Source organism: Urocitellus parryii, chromosome 1 (genome assembly GCF_045843805.1).
Source record: "Urocitellus parryii isolate mUroPar1 chromosome 1, mUroPar1.hap1, whole genome shotgun sequence".
Lineage (NCBI taxonomy): Eukaryota > Metazoa > Chordata > Mammalia > Rodentia > Sciuridae > Urocitellus > Urocitellus parryii.
Genome location: NC_135531.1, coordinates 215,116,739 through 215,138,054, shown reverse-complemented (window position 1 = coordinate 215,138,054; position 21,316 = coordinate 215,116,739). Strand labels below are relative to the sequence as shown.

At 34.9% G+C, this 21,316-nt stretch overlaps 1 protein-coding gene across 5 annotated transcripts in view; it reads right to left on the bottom strand.

Moving 5' to 3' along the window:
- Positions 1-21,316, bottom strand: part of Tank (TRAF family member associated NFKB activator) — a 68,659-nt gene that overhangs the window by 31,704 nt on the left and 15,639 nt on the right. For 4 of the 5 annotated variants that reach the window (XM_026393122.2, XM_026393125.2, XM_026393124.2 and 1 more), the window contains exon 2: positions 13,981-14,128. In XM_026393122.2, the coding sequence (XP_026248907.2) occupies positions 13,981-14,079 (99 nt within the window). In that variant the 5' untranslated portion in view covers positions 14,080-14,128. Of the gene's footprint in view, positions 1-13,980; positions 14,129-20,752; positions 20,886-21,316 lie in introns of those variants that run through there. The other variant, XM_026393123.2, reaches the window with a different exon arrangement.

Sequence of the window (21,316 nt, the reverse complement as noted above, 5' to 3'; positions counted from 1 at the left end):
CTGTAATAATTAAAAAAATCTATCTGGAAGTTGCTAGCAGGGGAAAGAGAATAGAAATGATCTATATCCTCCACTGTACTTTTCATATATTTCCTTATAGAAGTTATAGTCTGTGTCTGATTTCCCTCTAGATTCTATAAATTCTTCATGGGCACAGTTTATTTCTTCCTGATGTCTCCAGAAGATCACAGAATGCCTGGCATATATTGAGATGCTTACCAAAATATTAATTGAATACACTTAATTAAATTGTTAATAAAATAGAAGAGAAAAAGATATGCCTTCAGATATGAACTGAAGGAATGGAGGGAGAAATGGCTTTGCCTATATTTCAAGGAGGAAAAAGGAAAAATAGAAACAAGGTCAGTAGGTGAATAAGACAAAGAGAATTTTAAGTTTGAAGAGTGTGGATGTAAAAGACAATGTTTGAAGGCTTTTATGTGGGTGCAGGAGAAGAAAGCTTATATTGTTAGGAAGTACTTTGAGGAGAGAAAATATATATTCAGAAAAGCATATAAAGATTTTGACCAGAGACAGGCTATGAAGAGTCTGGAAATAACTATTATATTAAATTGGGGGGGGGGGGAACCAATAGAATTCAGTTTATTTGCTAGGTCTGGAAACTAAATGAAACGAGTTTTATCTTATTTTTATTAAATTATTTTGTTTACTGAACAAATCTGAATAAACATATAATCTAAAAAATCCTTAAAAGTCAAATAATTGTTGCATGGTCACAGTATTTTTAAAAAACAATACAATTACAAAGCAAGCACATTCCAGTACTATCAAAGACCCCACAAAACAGAAAAATCACTAACAACCACATTGAAAATGTACAACAGCAATGTCTTGTCAACACTTCTGTACAGAGCACAGACATGACAGCTAAAACAGACAGAAGAGAAGATGCTTTTGACAGCCAGTGTGTGTGAATGATTCTTTGAGTCAGATGGCAGCAACAAGTTACCAACTAGGAGATCTGCATGACAACTAACCATCCATCTGTATCAAACACCATCTGGCCAAGATGACTCTGGCTTCTGTGTACTTGACACTCCTTCTAATTCCAAAGACTAGCAAAACAAGTGGTCTACCAGCATCTACAGAGCTAAACAGGTACTCAGGTACTTGTGTCATAAGATACATTGTATTCTTTCTTAGTTTTTTTGAAAGCAAAATTTAAAAGAATTGTGATCAAATGAGGTATACACCTTAAATTTATTAAAAATGGTTGTCCATTTACACTCTAGACTATCACAAATAAAGCAAAAAGTTTATCTTAAGAATTGCCCTTTTACCAAGACAAAATTTTAATCCTTCCTCTTCAAAACTAAGGCAACATATTTCCTGTAATTTTGGACATACAGCTGTTCAAGTTTTCATGAGTTTCATAAATATTAAAATAGAGTTCTATAAATTGAATTTTTTCCTGATCCTGACATTGAATGTTCTCATTTTTCACATATTATAGTGTGCTCATTTCCTAAATAGGGAAAAAGTTCAAGTGTCCTTCAGTCATCTGTAATACCCTAAATAGATAAAATATTATTTATTCTTATTCTTAAGAGCTAATTCCAATAGTCTGAAAAATACCATGGATTTCTTCTAATGATTTACTAAAGAATTTAATAAATGATGAATGAATTAAAAAATAGTCTCAATTTAAAAACCTTTCGAACTGCTCCAAGATTAACAAAGAGAATGAAAGGTTCCTTGAAGGATCTGCTTGGCTACAAATGCTCTCAATAGGGAGCTCCACAATTCATAAGGAAGATAATAAATTATTCCCAATAAAGAAAGAAACTAATAATCTTACTTTAGATAAAACTAATAATTTAGATGCATTCTAGTCAAACATTGGTAAGCTAATCATCAACTTCAATTTTAAGTTTTTTAAAAAGTATGAGATCATATAGCCTGTCTTACACATCTCCTTCTTCAACCATTCTCTGCCTAATAGGTTATAAGTCCTGCACACCCCTGCCCTTCAGATCAAGACTATTATATAGAGATCTGTAATTTGACAGATATTAGATTTGATTATTTACTATTATGTGATAATGCCACCATCAATTTCTCAGCATGCCAAGTAATAAACAATGTCCAACTATTTTCATTCTATGATTCTGTTTTGGTCTTGATTTATTTGCCTCTTTGAACCTTTGACTTTTTTATCTTTGAAACGAAAATAATATTTATCTGAAGGATTAAAGGAGATGACATATAAAATATCTGTTACACATTTAGCTTTTTGCAAATGTTTGTTCCTTTCCTTTAATAATGAGCCAAGTACATAGAGTTACCACTAGGTCAATGTTTAAAAGAGCTGTGAGGTTTGGGCCACTTCTGAGAGCTCCTGAAAGGACAATGTCTACTGCAGTTATGGGGGCAGAGCTGCCATGAAGACTCCAAACTGTTAAAGCTACAAGTATGCAACTCCACCCTGGGAGAACCAAAGGTATGAGACTCCAAACTGAGAGAGCTGTATCCAGCAAAGCCTGTGGGTATAGGTGCCCAGAGCCTTGAGGGCCGCCCAGACCCACTTCAGTGTGTACAGAAGACAGGACACGGATTTGAGATTATTCTCAAGCCTCGAGATTCAATATTAGCCCTTCTTGGTTTTAGATTTGGTCAGAACCTGTTGTCCCTTTCTGCTTTCCTGCTATTTCCTTTTAGAATGGGAAATGTCTGTGCTATGCCTGTTCTACCACTGTATTTTGGAAGTACATCCCTTGTTTAATTTCACAAGCTTATAGCTAGAAAGGAATATGCTGCAGGAGAAATTGTACCTTGTTGCACCAATAACTGATTTAGATGCTATTTAGATGAGACTTTAGACCTAGATTTTAAAGTTTATACTGGAATGAGTTAAGACTTTTGGGACAGAATGAATATACACCATATATAAATATGCCATGTATTTTTTTTTGAGAAAGAAATGAATTTTGGGGGCCAGGGGCAGAATGCCATGGTTTGAATTTGTGTACCCTGCAAAATTCATGTTGAAACCTAATTCCCATTGTGATGATATTAAGAGGTGGGGCCTTTTAAGAGGTGATAAGGTCTTGAAGGCTCCTCCCTGATGAATGGGATTAGGATTTTAAGAAGAACTATTTGCATGAGGTTCAGTCCTTTTTGCCCTTCTATAAGGACACAGTGTTCAAATCCTTTAAATATAGTAGGTGCTCAATACATTTTTGAATAAATGTCATAATGTAAATATTTTTAATAGGTGCTCAATACATATTAGAATAAATGTCATAATGTAAATATTTTTTAATAACAAATACTCTTGGATATATATATATATATATATATATATACATATACATATACATACACACTATACTGACAACCCAAATTTCTGGAAATAAAAATATGGAAAAAACATACAATTATTTAAATTCTGATGGATAAAAAGTGAATTCAGCTAAGTACTAACAATGTAGTGTAAAAGAAAAAAGACTTTAATCAGAAAGCACTTTTAACTACTACCAGTACCTTCAATAGAGAATAGAAAAGAAAAAAAAAAAAAGGGGGGGGGGAGATCTTGTAAAAACAAGATCAATAAAGTAGAAGCAGGGGACCAAGGGAGAAAGGAGAATTGGAGAATGAAGTTAACCAAATTATGCTATGTGCATATATGAACATTGCATAATTTATTCCTATTTTACATATAAATATAATGCATCAATTAAAAATACAGAGAAGAAAGATCAAAAGAGTAGAGGAAATGATTCAGGGGGATGGAAGAAGGGAGGGAAAGATGAAGTTCTGGGAACTGATATGAAGAAAACTATGTTATATACATTTATAAAATATGTAAAAATGAACCGGACTAATATGTATAACCATAATGCACTGATAAATAAATTTAAAAACAATAAAATGCTTTATCACCACCAACACTTTACACAGCACATATTTTGTTGGAACAAATAAAGAAAAAAATGAAGGATGATAGACAATAATGAGGCCATTTACATCTCAAGAGAAAGTGAAAAAAAGTTTTTTTAAATGTGGTACCCACAATAGGTATTTTGTACCTTTATGCATTCCTTTACAACATGTTTTAAAGCTTTTAGGGTTAACATAACCCTTCAGGGTAAGAATTTTTACTTCTGGTGGCTCAATAAAAGTTGTTGAATAAAGCAGTCTGACAACAAAGCAGTCCTTATTGCTTTATATTTACTGTCAGAATAACAATAAATATTAGAGAAGGTTAATGATAAAAAGAGCATAGCCAAATTTAGTCTTATTTAAAACCTTCACCTCAGCCTCACTGGTTGGTCAATAAGGCTGCTTGTTCAGCAAATTGAATGGTTTTAAGTATTATGCCTTTATTACAGATACAAATAAAAAGCAACTTATAGCACAGGACCTGAACTATTCTAGAATTAAGAAGATTGCTTCTTTTCTACATAAAATTGCCATTTTTCTCCTTTAATCAAGACTGGGCAAGAACTGACAAATTTCACATTTCTTTTCAACAAAGAGATTTATACTTTCTGATTACATAATGCAAAGGATCTTGGGACAGCAGGAGAGGTCAGCAGCAGGAGGTTTTCTATAACCTAATCATTCATGACTTATAAATGGCCATCTGTCTTTTATTTTTTATTTTTGCACTAGGGATTGAACCCAGAGGTGCTTAACCACCAAGTACAACCCCAGCATTTTTAATTTTCATTTTGAGACATGGTCTTCCTAAGTTGCTTAGGGTCTTGTTGAGTTGTTGAAGCTGGCTTTGAACTTGTGATCCTCCTACCTCAGCCCTACCCCAAGCTGCTGGGATTACAGGTGAGCACTACTGTGCCTGGCTAATTAATGCCCATTAGTTTAAAAAATTTAATTAATTTAATAAAATAATATTTGTATTATTTTATTAATGATTCTTCTGGAAAAACAGTCAAAAAAGCAACAGAAGTTATTGTTTTTGTTAAATATATTTGATTTCTCTTACAGAACAGTGAATGAGTGGTATGAGTAATAAAAATGATTCTATATCATTATGGATTCTTGAGATGTTTGAAACTCCCAGGTAACTTAGCCTAGTTAGCCAAAAGATGTGGCAAAGATTGCTGATTATTTCTCATATTCACTTTCTTTCAGCAATACAGAGTTTTAGCTTGGTACCTGTACAGTCAGGTAGAGGATAGATTCACCAGGCTTCCTCATTACTAGGTGTGATCATGTGACTAAATTTTGACTAACAGGATGTGAATGGAAGTGATCTGTACAAAAACTGGACATCAGAAAGCTGCTTTTAGCTTTTTCCTCTCACCTTTCTCACTGGAAGGGAAGTGGTAACAATAGAGCAGCTACTATAATTTCAGAGAGGAAAACCATATTTTAAAGATAGTAGAGTTGTTTTATTAGCCCTGTTCTACTCATTTTTGAACTGTTACATGAGAGAGAAGTTAATTTTTCTATTATTTCAGCATTGTATTTATTGGATCCTTTGAAACAGCAACTTATTCTGTACAAAAGTTAATTCCAAGGTCAAGCCAACTCTACCATCCTATACTCCATACCCTATATAATAATCTTTTATTCTGTAAACATATTAAAAGCTGTCTAAGTCAGGGCCTACTTAGATTGCAATATTACTTTACTTTGGGATAGACAGAAGACCTCTTAGTGTAGGTAAAAATGAATGCTTACACACTGCAAGAAATAGAATAAGCAACTGGATGTGTTGATGTACGCCCATAATCCCAACTACTCAGGAGGTTGAGGCGGGCCAATCGCTTGAGCCCAGGAGTTTGAGACTAGCTTAGGCAACATAGAAACAATAATAAACAAAAACAAAAACTAACAGAATAAACAGTATTAGACTATGAGCTTTTTATTCCCTACCCCCCAGTGCTGGGAATCAAAGCCAGTTCCTCACGTATGCTAGACAAATGTTCTACTATTGAATTACACTCCCAGCCCTTGATCTATTTTTGAAAAATTATGACTCAAAAAGATATATACCAAATTGCTAAGAATGATTAATCTTGGGGAGTGAGAGAGCAATATTACTTCATATTCTGTACATCTTAAATTATCTACTTTTTGGAATAAGTATCATTAAAGCCAACAATATCATAACAATCACTTATCGGCCTTATTTATTTTTACCTCTCATATCATTTTGGGTGCCTTTGCTTGACAGAATGCTCTTGAATGGATATAGTGTACTAACTCAAGTTGGTGAGTTTGTGATAGATAGATGACAGATGAAAAGCAATAAAACACAGCTAGTAATATGAACCAGACCAATGATTTAGTCTATTTTTATAATAGTTTTTTAAAAAACTGTGACATAACATAAAATTTAGCATTTTTACCATTTTTCATTATACGCTTCTATGACAGTGAATACAGCTGAATTGTTGTGAGATCATCATCACCATCTATCTCCAGAACTTTTTTTTTTTAATCTTTCCTAATTGAAATTCTGTGCCAATTAAACATCAATTCTTCATTCCTCTCTCCCCCTCAGCCCCTGGCAACCACCCTTTTACTCTATCTTTATGAATCAGACTACTCCAGATACCTCACATAAGTGGAATAATGGAATATTTGTCCTTTTGTTATTGGCTTATTTCACTTGGCATAGTATCTTTAAGGTTTCATATTGTAGCATATGTAAGTATTTCCTTCCATTTTAAAACAGAATACTATTCTGTTGATGTACATACCATATTTGTTTATCCATCCACTCACTGATGAACAGCTAAGTAGCTTCTACTTTTTGCCTATTGCGTTGCAATGAACATGGGTGTATAAATATTTGTGTAAGTCCGTACTTTCACTTCCCCGCCCATTACTGGTGATGGAACCCAGGGTCTTGTGCCTACTGAGGTATATACCAAGTCTTCTGTTTACACTTTTTTTTGGGTCATCTACTCAAGAATGAAACTGGGGTACTGTATTTTCTAAAGAATTGCCTCTCCATTTTCCACAGTGGCTATACCATTTTACATTCCCACTAGCAAGGCACAGAGATTCCTATTGTTCCACCTCCTTGCCAACACCTTTGTTCTGTTTCTTCATAACAGTCATACCAATGGGTAAGGTGGTATCTCATTAATCTACTTTATTCTTTAGTTGTCTCTGCTTTTGGTACCATATCCAAAAAATCATTGCCAATCCAGTATCATGAGAGTTTCTCCCTATGATTTATTCTAAGAATTTTATTGTTATAACTCTTACATTTAGTTCTTTTAACTGTTTTGAGTAAATTTTTGTAAAATGAAGAAAGGCAGTAATTACTCCAACAACACGGGATTTCTTTTTATAGATTGGCATCTCCTTTAATTTTTTTTTAAAACAATGTTATATAGTTTTATAACAATGTTATATAGTGCACCACCCCTGACTGCTGAAGGTTCTGGATCCTGGGTTCGAGGAGGTTTCCCCGTAAGGGCCACCAACTGCCGCGTCCCCTCGCCAGCAAAGGAAACACGACACAGGATTCTTCCTTCAGCAGTTTATTCAGGCCTTTGTTTAGACATGTCTTTTAGCTTGTTTCTCTCTACTACTACTACTACTACTACTGCTACTCCTACTACTACCACTACTACTACTACTACTACTACTACTACTACTACTACTACTACGTGCCCCAGCCTTAATAAAGCAGATAAAGCCCCAATGCACAACTGCCACGTGGATCTTTCTCATAGGGTATTTTACAGCTACGTGCCAACTCTCCCAAAATAAGGAGTTGTTTATCACAGGCCACGGAGCTTATCAGCGCCATCTTGTAATGGCGGCCACAGTACACAGAAACGGCTCACCACAAAGTTCTGCTATGCTTCTTCTTTTCTCAGGAAGAGAACTAGGAACTGAACCATTTTCTCCCAACTACACCTTGCTATGCTGAGATGTTGGGGCAAGGACAAGAAAAAATGCCATTTTGATGGTAGATGACCTCATCTTATACTTCATAGAAAATCCCTCTAATTTTCTGCCACTACCTCTACAAACTTATATTCATTTGTGATTACTTTTTAATCTTGTTCCTTCCAGTCCTGAGAGAAAAAGGTGTTTGCTTTCTGCTTATGGTCAATTTCTTGATGGTGCCTCAAAAGTTCCACAGGCTTTTATTTTTTACTTTCCTTTATTCTTTTTCTTCTCAGATTCCATAATTTCAAATGATTTGCTTTCAATTTCATTGCTTCTTCTCTTTTCTGAATTTCTAGAGGTCAACTGACTACCTCCTTTTCTTCCTCTTACTGATCCTCTCTTCTGTCCTACCAATATTTGAGCACCTATATGCTAGGTACTGGGGACATAACAGTGAATGAGACATGGACTCAGGCTTATAGGAGTTTACTTTCTTATTCAGGAGACAAACAGATTTAAATAGATATAATGTCAAAGTAATATATGCTCTGAAGGAAAATAAGCAAGCAGGGTTAGAAGACAGAGAGTAACAGAGGCTGCTCTTGCATTTAAAAAATGATTAGGAAAAGCTTCTTTGAAGAGGTAGTATCTGAGGAGCAACATGAAAGCAATAATGGGGAAACCAAGGAAATATCCAAAGGATATCCACACCACTCCAGAAAAATGGTTTGGCAAACACAAAGGCCCTGAAGCAGGAATGTATCTGAATAATAGCAAGAAATTAATGTGTGGAAAACTGTGAAAAGCATAGAGAAAAAGACAAAGTGTTGGTCAAGGGTCAAATTATACTCTTCCCTGGTTACCCATAGAAGGGATTTTGAATTTTATTTCATGGAAAAAATGCAAAAGTTTGAATAGGAGACTGATAACATTCAAACAATCTTTTCTAAGAATCACTCTGGCCATGTGTGGTGGCTTGCATCTGTAATCCCAGCTTCTTGAGAGGCTGAGGTAGGAAGATCTCAAGTTTGAGCCCAGCCTGGGCAACTTAGAGAGACACTTGTCTCAAAATAAAATACAAAAAGGGACGGTGATGTAGCTCAGTGATACAGCACCCCTGGGTTCAATTGCCAGTAGTGAAGGAAAAAAAAATCACTCTGGCTGTTGTGTAGGGAATTGACTATAGGAAGGCATCAATTATTTTTTCTCCTCTTCTACTTTCAAACTTTCTCTTCTGTCTACTGTATTATTCTCCAACATCATTTCACTCAACTTAAAAGAAAGAAAAAACCCAAAAATCCTGTCAACTTATTTCTCTTCTTCACAGTCAAGCCTTTTGACTATATAGTTTATAGTGCATTTAGTCCTTCATTTCCTAATTCTTCTCAGCCCTACTGCAATCTGCCTTCCATGCTCCACTTAACTGTCTTCATAAATGTCAATAATCTCAATTCAGCCAAATGAAACGTATGCTTATCAGGCATCATCTAACTAGATCTCTTAGCTATCTGTTACTGCGAACTACCACATTCTTCTTGAAATTCTTTTCTAATGGCTTCTATGGTATCACTCTTTGTTAATTTGTTTCCTTCCTTTTAGTGTTTTTTGTTAATCTCCTTAATGGTTCCCCCTTCTAAATGTCTATTTCTAAAAATATTGATGTTCTCTAGGCTTTATTCCTATGTCTCTCAACTGCTTAATGTTCTGAATCTCTAGATTCAGAAAGCCAACTGGTTTGCCTTCTTTCCTTCCATTTATCTTCCTCCATTTCTGTCCTTCAAATATACCTTCAACCTATATACTCTAAATGGGAAATGTTATTCACATTTAAAGCTACAAAAAACCTCATTTATTTATTACTGCAACTATTATCTCCAACTCAAAACTCTTTCTAGGCTTCCAGATCCATGTTTAAACAATCCATTTTCATCTGTATGACCCACAGGTAATGAAATTTATTAACTAAAATCTAATTATACACAGTCTTATTTCCCCATCCCTAAATCTACACCTTCTTCTATACTCTTGATTTCCGTCATCCAGCACCACTTTTAATCTGGTCATTGATTTTAGATTCCTAGGTATCATTCCAGAGTCTATGCCTTCACCCTCAGAAATGGCCTACATTCAGGTGCCACCTACTTTCCAATGTATCGTCTAAAGAAATTTTAGATCTCTTCCCCAATTCATCCCTAAAATGCTTAATTAGTTTAGGTCCTTATTTTGATGTATTGAAATGATTGTCTTTCATTTTTTTTCAAACCAAAGTATAATATGTAATACATATACTTAATAGTAGTAATTGTATATTAAGATTTAATTTTGTATAAATACAATTATTAGAGTGCTTAAAGTGCAACTGATGGTTGCCACATAGTTTTATATTCCTTACTCCTGGAACAATGCTTAGAATAAAATATGTTAATGTTGAGCTGAATTCAACATTGTTCTGTATCCTACCTATCTCTATCTCACTAATAAAGACTTTTCTAAGGAACATATTAATCTTTAAGTAATTTTTCATTGAATAGGATACAGTATAAACTAGTTAGCTATGCTCCTTATGATCAGGTCATAATCTATCCTTGTAGCTTTTTTGCTTGCAATGTCCATCATTCATTTTGAAGCGAGAGTACCACCTGTGGTACATGCAAGGCACCACACAAATTGCTCCTCCAACTTGTAGGACCCTTCTATCTTAGTTTACTAAACTTAATCTTAGTCCAAATATTAACTCACATGGAGCTGATGACCTGATTTACAAAGATGAATTAGGTGCCTCTTCTATATGCTCATATATTATCCTGCACTGATCTTTACTGTTATACTTTCACTTCAGTAATTACTACTGATCATCTTTTTATCCTTTATTATATAATAAAATATCTATTTTATTCATCACTTATTTGAACTTTTAAAAGTTCCTTAAGGGCATCAATGTTTGTTTTAGTATTTTCTTTCTTTCTTTTTTTTTTTTAAGAGACAGAGAGAGAGAATTTTTAATATTTATTTTTTAGTTCTCGGCAGACACAACATCTTTGTTGGTATGTGGTGCTGAGGATCGAACCGGGCCGCACGCATGCCAGGCGAGCACGCTACCGCTTGAGCCACAACCCTAGCCCTGTTTTAGTATTTTCAAAACTCCATCAAAGTCCTACTACATAGTAGGCACTCAATAATTGTTCCCTCCATTCTTCCCTCCCTCCTTCCTTTCTCTCTTTTTTTGGGACTATACCTAAGACCACTACCTTGACTTTACTATAAAAGAACAGACAGCATACTTTTTTCCTTCATTCACTATTGAGTACATGACAAACATCAATTTAAAATTTTTACCCTTTTTCTTTATTTGGGATATATGCTTAATGTGTAAACCTTCTTTCATGGTATGATAAGGGATTAAATTACTAGCTGCTTACCACACTGGCCAGTGCAAGAAAAGTAGGAGTTAACCTAACAATATCTCAATGTTCTATTTTCCTAATCCTACATTTCTAAAACTTTTCTAGGACACATGTAGAATTGCTTCTTAACCCAAATGTAAAACAGAACAATAAAGGCTTTTTTTTGGTTGTTGTTGTTATTGCTGTTGTTTTTTGCTTATTTTTTTTTTTACAAGTGAATATTCCTTATACTTGTGGAAAGAATCAGAAATCCAAATTCTAAACTTAATTGCAATAATTTTCAGAAGACTCATCATATCATTCCCCTCTTTCTACTATCCACCTCTAATGAAGACCGATAGTGGGCTGGGGTTATGACTCAGTGGTAGAATGAGTGCTTGCCTATCATGTGTTAGGCAATGGGTCTGATTCTTAGCATCACATATGAATAAATGAATAAAATAAAGTCCATCAACAACTAAAAATTACCTATATATAAAAAAGAACTGATAGTCCATAAGTTCACTTATTGATATAATGTGTATTCTTTAGTAAACCAAGAGGAGGATCACAAAGAAAAATGATGGTTTCTGAGGAATGCAAGGACATATAATATAAGCATTTACCAGTATATTATCAACTAGAAAGGAGAAAGGGAAGTGTGTAGTTCTATGCTGTATTTATGAGACAAGTAAGAATTATTGTATTTCTTAGACTTCAAAATGTTATAGGCTAGTAAAAATCATTCTTTCTTCTTATTCTATATTTATTCATTTTTTAAAAAATATTTTTTTTAGATGTTGAGGAACCTTTATTTTATTTCATTTATTTATATGTGGTGCTGAGAATTGAACCCAGTGCCTCACATATGCTAGGCAAGTGCTCTACCACTGAGCCACAACCCCAGCCCCATCTTCTTCTTTTTTTAAATGAGTGAACCAATTTAAAAGTCCCTACTTTCAACAGCCAGTGCATGCACAGTTTAACATGGTAGGCCTGAGGTTGTCCTCTACCCTCTTTTTGCAGAACTGGGGATTTTTGCAGAACACAGGACTTTGCAAGTGCTCTTCCACTAAGCTACTTCTTGCACCCTTTTTATTTTGAGAGAGGGTCTTGCTAAATTGCCTAGATTGGCCTGAAACTTGTAATCTTCCTGTCTCAGCTTCCTGAGTGGCTGGGATTACTATCATGCTCAGCTTCAGGATGTTATCTTCAAAAAGGTGTATTTTGTAAGGTTGACCCTTGAATGGCATTGAGAACTTGAATTTTGAAAACATTTCCTAAGTGATAAGACTGACTATTGTGCCAGCGTAGTTCAATGTACGATGAAATTTGTGGTGAACACATACTTTTCTTTTGAATTTTGGATTTTTGCTGATACAGGGTATCTATGTGACTAGCCCTCAATTAAAAAACAAAACCTCTGAACTCTGAATCTCAAATGGAGTTTCTTATGCTTTACAAACAATCTGTAAAGCTGGAGGGAAACTACATAGGAAGACTGACATGACTTCCTTTAGACTCCTCCTGATGTCTTTTTCCATGAATGATCTGGAGATGTATCTTTACCATGTCACTGTAGTAGATCGTAAGTTATGAGTATGACTGGACGCTGTGTACTGTGAGTTCTTCTAGTGAATTACAAAATGTGTGAATGGAACTGGGGACCTCTGAAATACAACTAAGTAATGACACTAAACAAGGAAACAATCCTCCCATTATCATTTCATAAGTGTATGTTAATAAAATTCTGATCTTTAATAAGACAGAAACATGGAACATAATGTCAGATTAGAGGACAGAATTTTAAGTAGAATACATTTAGCATTACAAAAAGTTCACTACATTATTCTTATTTTTCTCATTTTGCTACTGATTGGTGAAAACCTCATGATAGATCAGTGACATACATGTGCTTAGGAACTACTAGCTTAAATAATTTTTGTCTTCCAAATTTCTTTATTTTGATGCTGAAAGTACTAAACAGAAATGCTATGTGTACAGCAATAATTTAAAGCTTGAAACTTTTAATAAAACAGGAAAGATTTCACTGAAAAAGTGTATTTTAACTGTCATAAAGAATGGAAGATTTTTTTTTATAAATGACTAACAAATTAAATTCCAGTATATTTTAAGATTTTCAATCTTCCTGTCATCCAAATAACAAGGTAAAAGAAAAAATCAAAAAACAAAACTAGCTGAGAGACGGTGATACTTTTAACTTCCAATCTGTCATAAAATTGTTTTTACATTTATTTACTCTTATACAAAAATAAGCACTGATATTTAAAAATTATATATGGAAACCATTTTTTTCTCTTTCCTAAACACAATCATCTTAATACAAACCCATCAAATCAACTTATATCACAGGTCACAATAACTTTTTTTGATGTTTATTTTTTAAAGTTTTTTTTAAAATATTTATTTTTTAGTTGTAGTTAGACACAATATCTTTATTTTATTTATTTTTATGTGGTGCTGAGGATTGAACCCAGGGTCTCACATGTGATAGGCAAGTGCTCTACTGCTGAGCCACAACCCCAGCCCCCAAAATAATTTTTTAAAAAGGTAACAAAAAATCTCAAATTAATGTCATCAATTAATATATCCCTATGTTTCAGTAATTATAATTTTCCAGTTTCTAACAATATAATATTTTTTCAGGTGCAAAAGACTCTCAAATTTCATTTACTGGGATTAACAACTTTCTCAAAACCAGAACCAAACAACTTTCAAAATCAGAACCACACACCTTTTGCTGCAGTTCCTTTAATGCAGAATCTCTATCCATGCATGCCTGTCGGAAGGCTTCATATGCTTTATTGAGCTGTTCACCAATGTTTTTATCCATTCCCTCTTGTCCTGTAGCATCACTATAAAGGATGGAATAAATGGCAAGTCTGGAAAATAATTGGGATAATTTAGATAGTTATTAAGTTACACAAATATCATTATAGAAATGTATCTTAAAAGACAAGTCTTTCCTAGTTTAACATAAACCAAATGCTATAAAGGTTTATAAAAAATGAAAGTTTCATCTAAAATCCTGACCAGAAATATAAAATCTTTTTAAGTTTTAAATATTATTTACTTATGTTGCAGTTTATAAAGTGAGGTTCTAGTTCATAAAAATGCTATTTTGAGAATTATAATCTACAAATGTAATATGTAAATATGTAGAGATAAAAGGGACATTTTTAAAATTAATATTTTACTATAGAAATGTACAACAGGATAAGCAAAGCAGGAAGGGATTTCTTTTCACTAAATGGACAGTTACTCCCACTTACAAGGTGAATTCTTGCTACACTGAAATTAGAGCAAAATTAAATAGATAATAAATGTTTGTGGATGGAGTTCACACTGTTGTTATCACAGAGCAATTAAAATGTGTGAAAATGCTCTTATTTTAGCACAAAATCTAGGAGAGCTGCTGTTGAATTGTACATTAAAAAATAAAAATCACATCTCTTTTGTCCTACCCCCATTACCTATTAGTTTTCCAACTTCCCTGCTGTTTCTGAACACAGGTAATTTGCTCAAAGGAGGTAATTTGGTTTTATCATTTCAGTTTGCATAATATCTCTAACCACATTCCTTGGCTCTGCGTTATCTACTGACTGATTCTTCCTGTCCAGCCGTAAAAACCACAACACAGGACTTTTGTCTTAACCATCTAAAAGCCACAGAATAGACAAAAGTACTCTACTGGTTATGGAAGGTAGCAAATTATTTTGCCCTTTGGGAAATATTTTATACTCAAGTCTCTAATCTGTCACAACATTTTTCATTTTATATGTGGGCACACATATTTTAAAAAATTTTAGTATTTTCATTTGAGATATAATTCAGATAAAATAAAACCCACTATTTTCAAGCAAGCACTTCAGTACTTTTTAATATATTCACTATGTTGTACAACTATCATCATTATCTAATTTCAAAATTTTCATCACCTCCAGAAGAAACTCTGAACCTATTAAAATTTGTACCAATTCTCCTCCTCTCCTCCCATCTCCTAGCAACTACTAATCTGTTTTTGTCTCTTTGGATTTGCCTGTTTTTGACATTTCATATAAATGGAATCATATACTACATGGCCTTTATATATGGCTTCTTTCACATAAGATATTATTTCTGAGGTTCATTCATATCGTAGCATGTAACAGTATTCATTACTTTATGTGGCTGAATAATATTCCATTGTATGGATATACAACATTTTGTTTATCCATTCCTCAGTTGATGGACATCTGAGTTGCTTTTTCTTTTTGGCTATTATAAATAAAGTTACTATGAACATTTGTGTACACATTTTTGTGTGAACATATGTTTTCAATTCTCTCAGATACATGCCTAGGAGTAGAACTACTGGGTCAGATGGTAATTCTATGTTTAACTTTTTGAGGGACTGCCAAACTGTTTCCATAGTAGCTATACCATTTTACATATCCACTAGTGATGCACAACAGTTCCAATTTCTCCACATCCTCGCCAACATTTCTTATAGTCCATTTTAAAAATCATAGCTGTCCTAGTGGGTGTGAGTGAAGTGGTACCAAATTGTGGTTTTGATTTACATTTCCCTAATGACTAATGATGTCAAGCATCTTTCTATGTGCTAGTTGGTCATTTATGTATCTTTGAGAAATGTCTATTCAAATCTTGTACCCATTTTTTAAACCAAGTTGTCTTTTTATTGTTAAGGAGTAAGAGCTCTTTATATCTTCTAGAAACTAGGTTCTTATTTGATATAACTTACAAGTATTTTCTCCCATTTTATAGATGTATTATTTTCACTTTTTTTCTACCCTTTTCTTTCTTTTTCTTTTTTTCTTTCTTTTTTTTTTGTGTGGTGCTGGGGATCAAATAATTCAAATTCAGGGCCTCACATGTTAGGCAAGTTATCCTCTATTGACCTATACCTCCAGTCCTCTTTCATTTCTTTTAAATATTCAAATGTGTTCATGGGATGGTTTCCCATCTTGATTCAGAGTGCTTTTAGAGCTGCATCCTGCTGAAGAAATATCCTTCTGCAAGCCCTTTTTCTCCTCTGTAGGTTGGCAGAAGAGAGTGGAACAACCAACACACAAAACTACCATTTGTGTTTGGCTAAAGACTGATGATTTTATAGCATTCTGGGCATTTCAGACCTGAGGCAGGAATTGGGGCTTGGCAACAGGTATTTCCTCTCATTTTCTTCTAGAGCAGAAAAAAAGGAGTTTGTTTGTAAAGAGAGGCATGTTCTCATGGGGAGTTTTTCACTGTTGGACAAAGCTCTTTTAACATTTTTGATACTATTCTTTAACATACATTTTAAATTTTGAGGAAGTCCAATTTACCTATATTTTTCTTTGGTTGCTTATACTCTTTTGCTGCCATTTCTAAGGAACTGTTGCTTAACCCAAGGTCATGCAGACTTTCACATAAGTTTCCTTTAAGAGTTTTATAATCTTAGTATTTATATTAGGTCTTAGTTCCACATTGAATTAATTTTTCATATGAATGAGGTAGGGTCCAGATTCATTCCTTTGAATGAGACTATCCAGGTGATCTGGCACCCTTTGTTGAAAGGGTTATTTTTTTCTCTCCTCTGAAAGGTCTTGGCACTCTTGTCAAAACCTGACTGACCATAAATCAAAAACTTTTTTCTCTTTGTTTTTTATGCTAGAAGTTGAACCTAGGCCCCTGCATATGCAAAGTACATGGTCTACCATTGAACTACAAACTCAGCTCCTACAATGCTGTTTTAAAGACTGGCTACAAGTAACATTTCAATCATAGCAAAGTCTTTCATTTTAAGATACTAAATGTGCATCTAACTTGTCTACCAGGCTTAATGAAAAAAAATAATTTCAAGTAATAGGTATCACTGTGTCATGACTTTCTGAAGAAGTGAAGGAATAATAATTTTTTAGTCATTCCACTGGGAAGATGGTTCCCACAGCTACCTCTGATAAATGAAAAAGACAAAATCCTGTTAAGATAATTAACATGGCTAGAAATTCTGCTTAGCCAAAGAGTCGATGGAAACATAAGCAATTACCAGTAATACAAAGTGTCACTTTGAGTACTTTATTTACTTTCTCATTTTTTAAAAAAAGGTATTTAAGGTAATTTACAAAAAATATAAGAGGTTAAAAATAAGTACGCAAGGCGGGAAAGAAAACTGAACTACAAGTAGTAACAGGGACTGAAATATACCAAAATATGCTAATATAAAAATTAGAGGTTTGAAGTGGCTAGATTATCTATCATCTTAAAAAGCTATATATGTCATGGCAAAAGATCTATAAACTACACCTGGTTTTTAAAATCTGTGATGAATTAAAGATTGGGACTCCATCTAATTTCATACTTTATTCTATTACTAACTGACCCTTAGTTAAGGTTCACTAAATCTTCTGTGACCCAAGTTTCTTTCTCTCCAGTACAAAAAAAAGATGTTTGGACTTGATTTTTAAGGAATTTCCTTGTTATACAGTTCTTCAGTCTGTGAGTTAAAAATGCATGTCTGTTCCATCAAGAAGGTGCATTCTTTTTAAAAATGTAAATGCTGCATTAAATATAGCCGCATCATATGCAAGCAAATCATGTGGAATCTTCACTTCAGGTCCTTGAATTAGATCACACAAATGTCACTAAGAGGAGCTGCTGAGTAAATTCCACATGGATGCATACTATTTCCTGAAATAAGAATGTATACTGAGGAAATAAAGTTTCAGTTGATACAAATAAATACATGATAAATTTAATTTCTATTTCACAATTGAAAAAAAAAAAGGTGTTAGATCAATGATACTGACCAGAAAAAAAGGAGACTCTGGGACCTAGCTAATTAAATTGGCCAAATTTCAAATATTAACACCCTGATCTTTAAAGCCACTTGTTCATTTATTTTTACAAAACATTTGTTAGTGTAGAATTAATTTCAAAATGAAAGCAATTACATTTCAATTACATTTTGGTATTTTTCTGCAAAATCTGCCTGGCTCCAGGGCAAAATTTTTATTGATAATATACATGCTCAAATCCAAATCTCATGGCTAGTCTCTTTCCCCAACCCCAGGAAGCTGAAGCTAGAGAAATCTCTTGGAAATACTCTACTTAGTGTTTTACTTCATTTCTTGGTTTGGTTTGGTTTCCTTTTTTACTACATGGAAAAAGATTAAGACACTCTTGACATTCCAGAAGGTAGCTGGGTTAGCTGAATGCACCTCCCACTCCAGCCCCCTGGCCCACCCTCTGCAATTCTCCTGAAGCTTGGATACTCATTCACCCACTCATCTTTTCCCCTCTAGCAAGTTACTTCTTTTCTCACCCAAAGACCAGGTGGTTTGAGCAAGAAAGCAGAACAGAGGGCATCAGATTCCCATTCCAGCTTCCCAGCTAAAGTGAGTGCCTGCTCAGGGACAAGAACCAAGAAAACCCCTAGCAACAAACCACTTCCTTTAAGCGTGGGAACAAAAAGCAGAGTAGAAAGAGTTGAAAAACTTGCAGTTTGGCCTGAAAAGGAGTACATTTGAAACTGAGGCCAGAAAAGTGCAGCTGTTGAAGAGATTAGTGCCATTAAAGAAAAACCACATACTTTGCACAGAAGCAATGAAAAAGATGACTTGAAGGCACCTCAGGAATCACCAAGACCTCACTCACTGAAGGTTCAGGGGTATAAAAAAGTATAAACTCGTTTGAAAGACTCTGAAGATAGCACAGAGTACCCTACTCCCACAGGGCTGTGTAAGAAATTGTTTCCCTAGGATTTAGTGCTCAGCTTCTAAGGCACTCAAAGGTCACTGCAGCTGTGGTCCAAATGGTCCTGGTTACTGCTCCTATTGGTAGCAGATCTTGGTGTTATCCACATTGTGCTGGTTGAGCAGGAATGAAAAAATGCTGGGGTTAGGGAGTCATGGAGGTTTCTACTGAGATTTCAAAGGAAGGCCTGTAAGGACAGACAATGTATATAGCAGGGCCAGAATCCATGTGGGCAGCCTTTGGGAGGGTGACATGTGAAGCTGTGAAAGTGAAATTGAAGCTGCAATGGAGATCCCAAGAAGTTGGAGATGCCAGGAACAATTGCCAAGGAAAGTGGCAGGCAGCAAGCAGATCTAGCCCAAGAAAGAGGCCACGTGGCTGGCAACCAAGAAGGCCGTAGGGCCCTCTGGGTCCCACATCTCATTACCACATGCTCCAGATGTCAAATGTAGATCCACAGAACATAATGTTTGCCTTGCTAGGTTTCTATCTTATTTTGGTCCCATTCCTTCTATGACTATTCTTTCCTTTTAGAATGGGACTATTTACTCTGTGCCATTTTATATTGGGTATATATAACTGCTTTTGATTTTTACAGGGGCTCATAGCTAAGTGCTTTCCTGCAGTCTTGCAGAAGACTTTGGACTTGGACTTTTGAGCAAAGCTGGACTGTTAAGAACTGTGAGTTCCTGGATATGGACTGAAAGCATTCTGCATTGTGAGATGGGTATAAGCCCACAAAAGGAGCTAAACTTTTGGTAGGTAGAATGAAAAAAGTAAAGGCTTTAAATTCAGATCCTAGATCTGTAATTTTCTAGCCATTTATTTAACTTCACTGAGCATTAGTTTTCATATCAGTCATCTCATAGTCTGCAGAGTTTAAATGAACCAGGTATGAAGAATATGGCATTTGTTCCACAATATTCATTTTCCTTGGCTTTTTTCTTTTTAAATTATTATTATTATTTTTAAATTTGGCAGTGCTAGAGATTGAACCCAGGGTCTTGCTCATGTGGTCAGTGCTCTACCGCTGAGCTACATCCCCAGTCCTCCCTTCTGCTCTTTATGTACAAGTACTGATTATTTTTAGCTGGTATAGTCATGTGGCTATATTCTGAAACTGGCAAATGAATGTAAGTTCCAAAACAAGCTTTCCCTTTCACCTTTTTAATTTCTCAGCTGGATGGAATTTTGTAGTGGTAAGTCACCCGTATTACCCTGGTGAGGGCAACATTTCAGGGATGATAAAACTGGGTTCTTGAATTTTATGGAGCTGCCTGATCAACTCTGGACATCTTATAGTTTGAATTGATATATAAAACAAAACAAAACAAAACAAAACCCCAACAAGGTCTTTCTTTTAGAAACCCATGAAAAGTGGTGTTCTAAAAGAGGAGAAGGTCTGTATCCTGGCTGATTCACTGCTGAACACATAGTAGCACTGCTTTTCTCCCGGGGTGTTATGCTTTGAATGTGAGGTGTCCCCCCGATGCTCACGTGTGAGACAACGCAAGAAGGGTTGGGGGAGAAATGATTGGATTATAGCCTTGATGGAATCAGTAAATTAATCCCTGATGGGATTAACTGAATGGTAACTGGAGGTAAGTGGGGTGTAGCTGAAGGAAGTGGTTCATTGGAGACATGGCTATGGGATATATATTTTGTATCTGCAAAGGGGAGATCTCTCTCTCTCTCTCTCTCTCTCTGCTTTCTGATCATCATATGAGCCGGTTCCCTCCGCCACACTCTTCAGTCATAATGTTTTGCCTCACCTTGAGCCCTGAGGAATGGAGCCTGCTGTCTATAGATTGAAACTCTTGAAACCATAAGCCCGTAGATACTTTTCCTATAAGCCCCTGGATACTTTTCTTCTACAGTTGTGCTGGTCAGGTCATCTTGTCACAGCAGCGAAAAAGCTGACTAAAACACTGTGAAAGAGACAAACAGTCACAGTCTTTCCCCTAATTAATCAAATAGGTGGGAATGTTATCTAATGCTCTGGTCTGTTAACCTTTATACACTGCTAAATAAGGAAATAAGGAAAAATAAGTCTTGTCAGGGTGTTTGTGGGATTTCTCTTCTACACTACCAACCTTATGACAATAAAGTCATGTTAACTAGTAGTGAGTTCTCAAGAGTAGAAGTGTTTGTATTTATCTTCTAGTCTTGACCAGAAAAGCATAAAAAAAAAATTCAGTAATCTTAGAAAAGTCCCCCAAAACACACACACAAAATAAGAGCTGTCACAGGCTGCAAGAGATTAATAAAAGGCAAGGCTGTTTTTGAAACAGTAGTTAAAGTCTTATAAGTTAGCAGATTAGCTGCCTCTCCAGTGT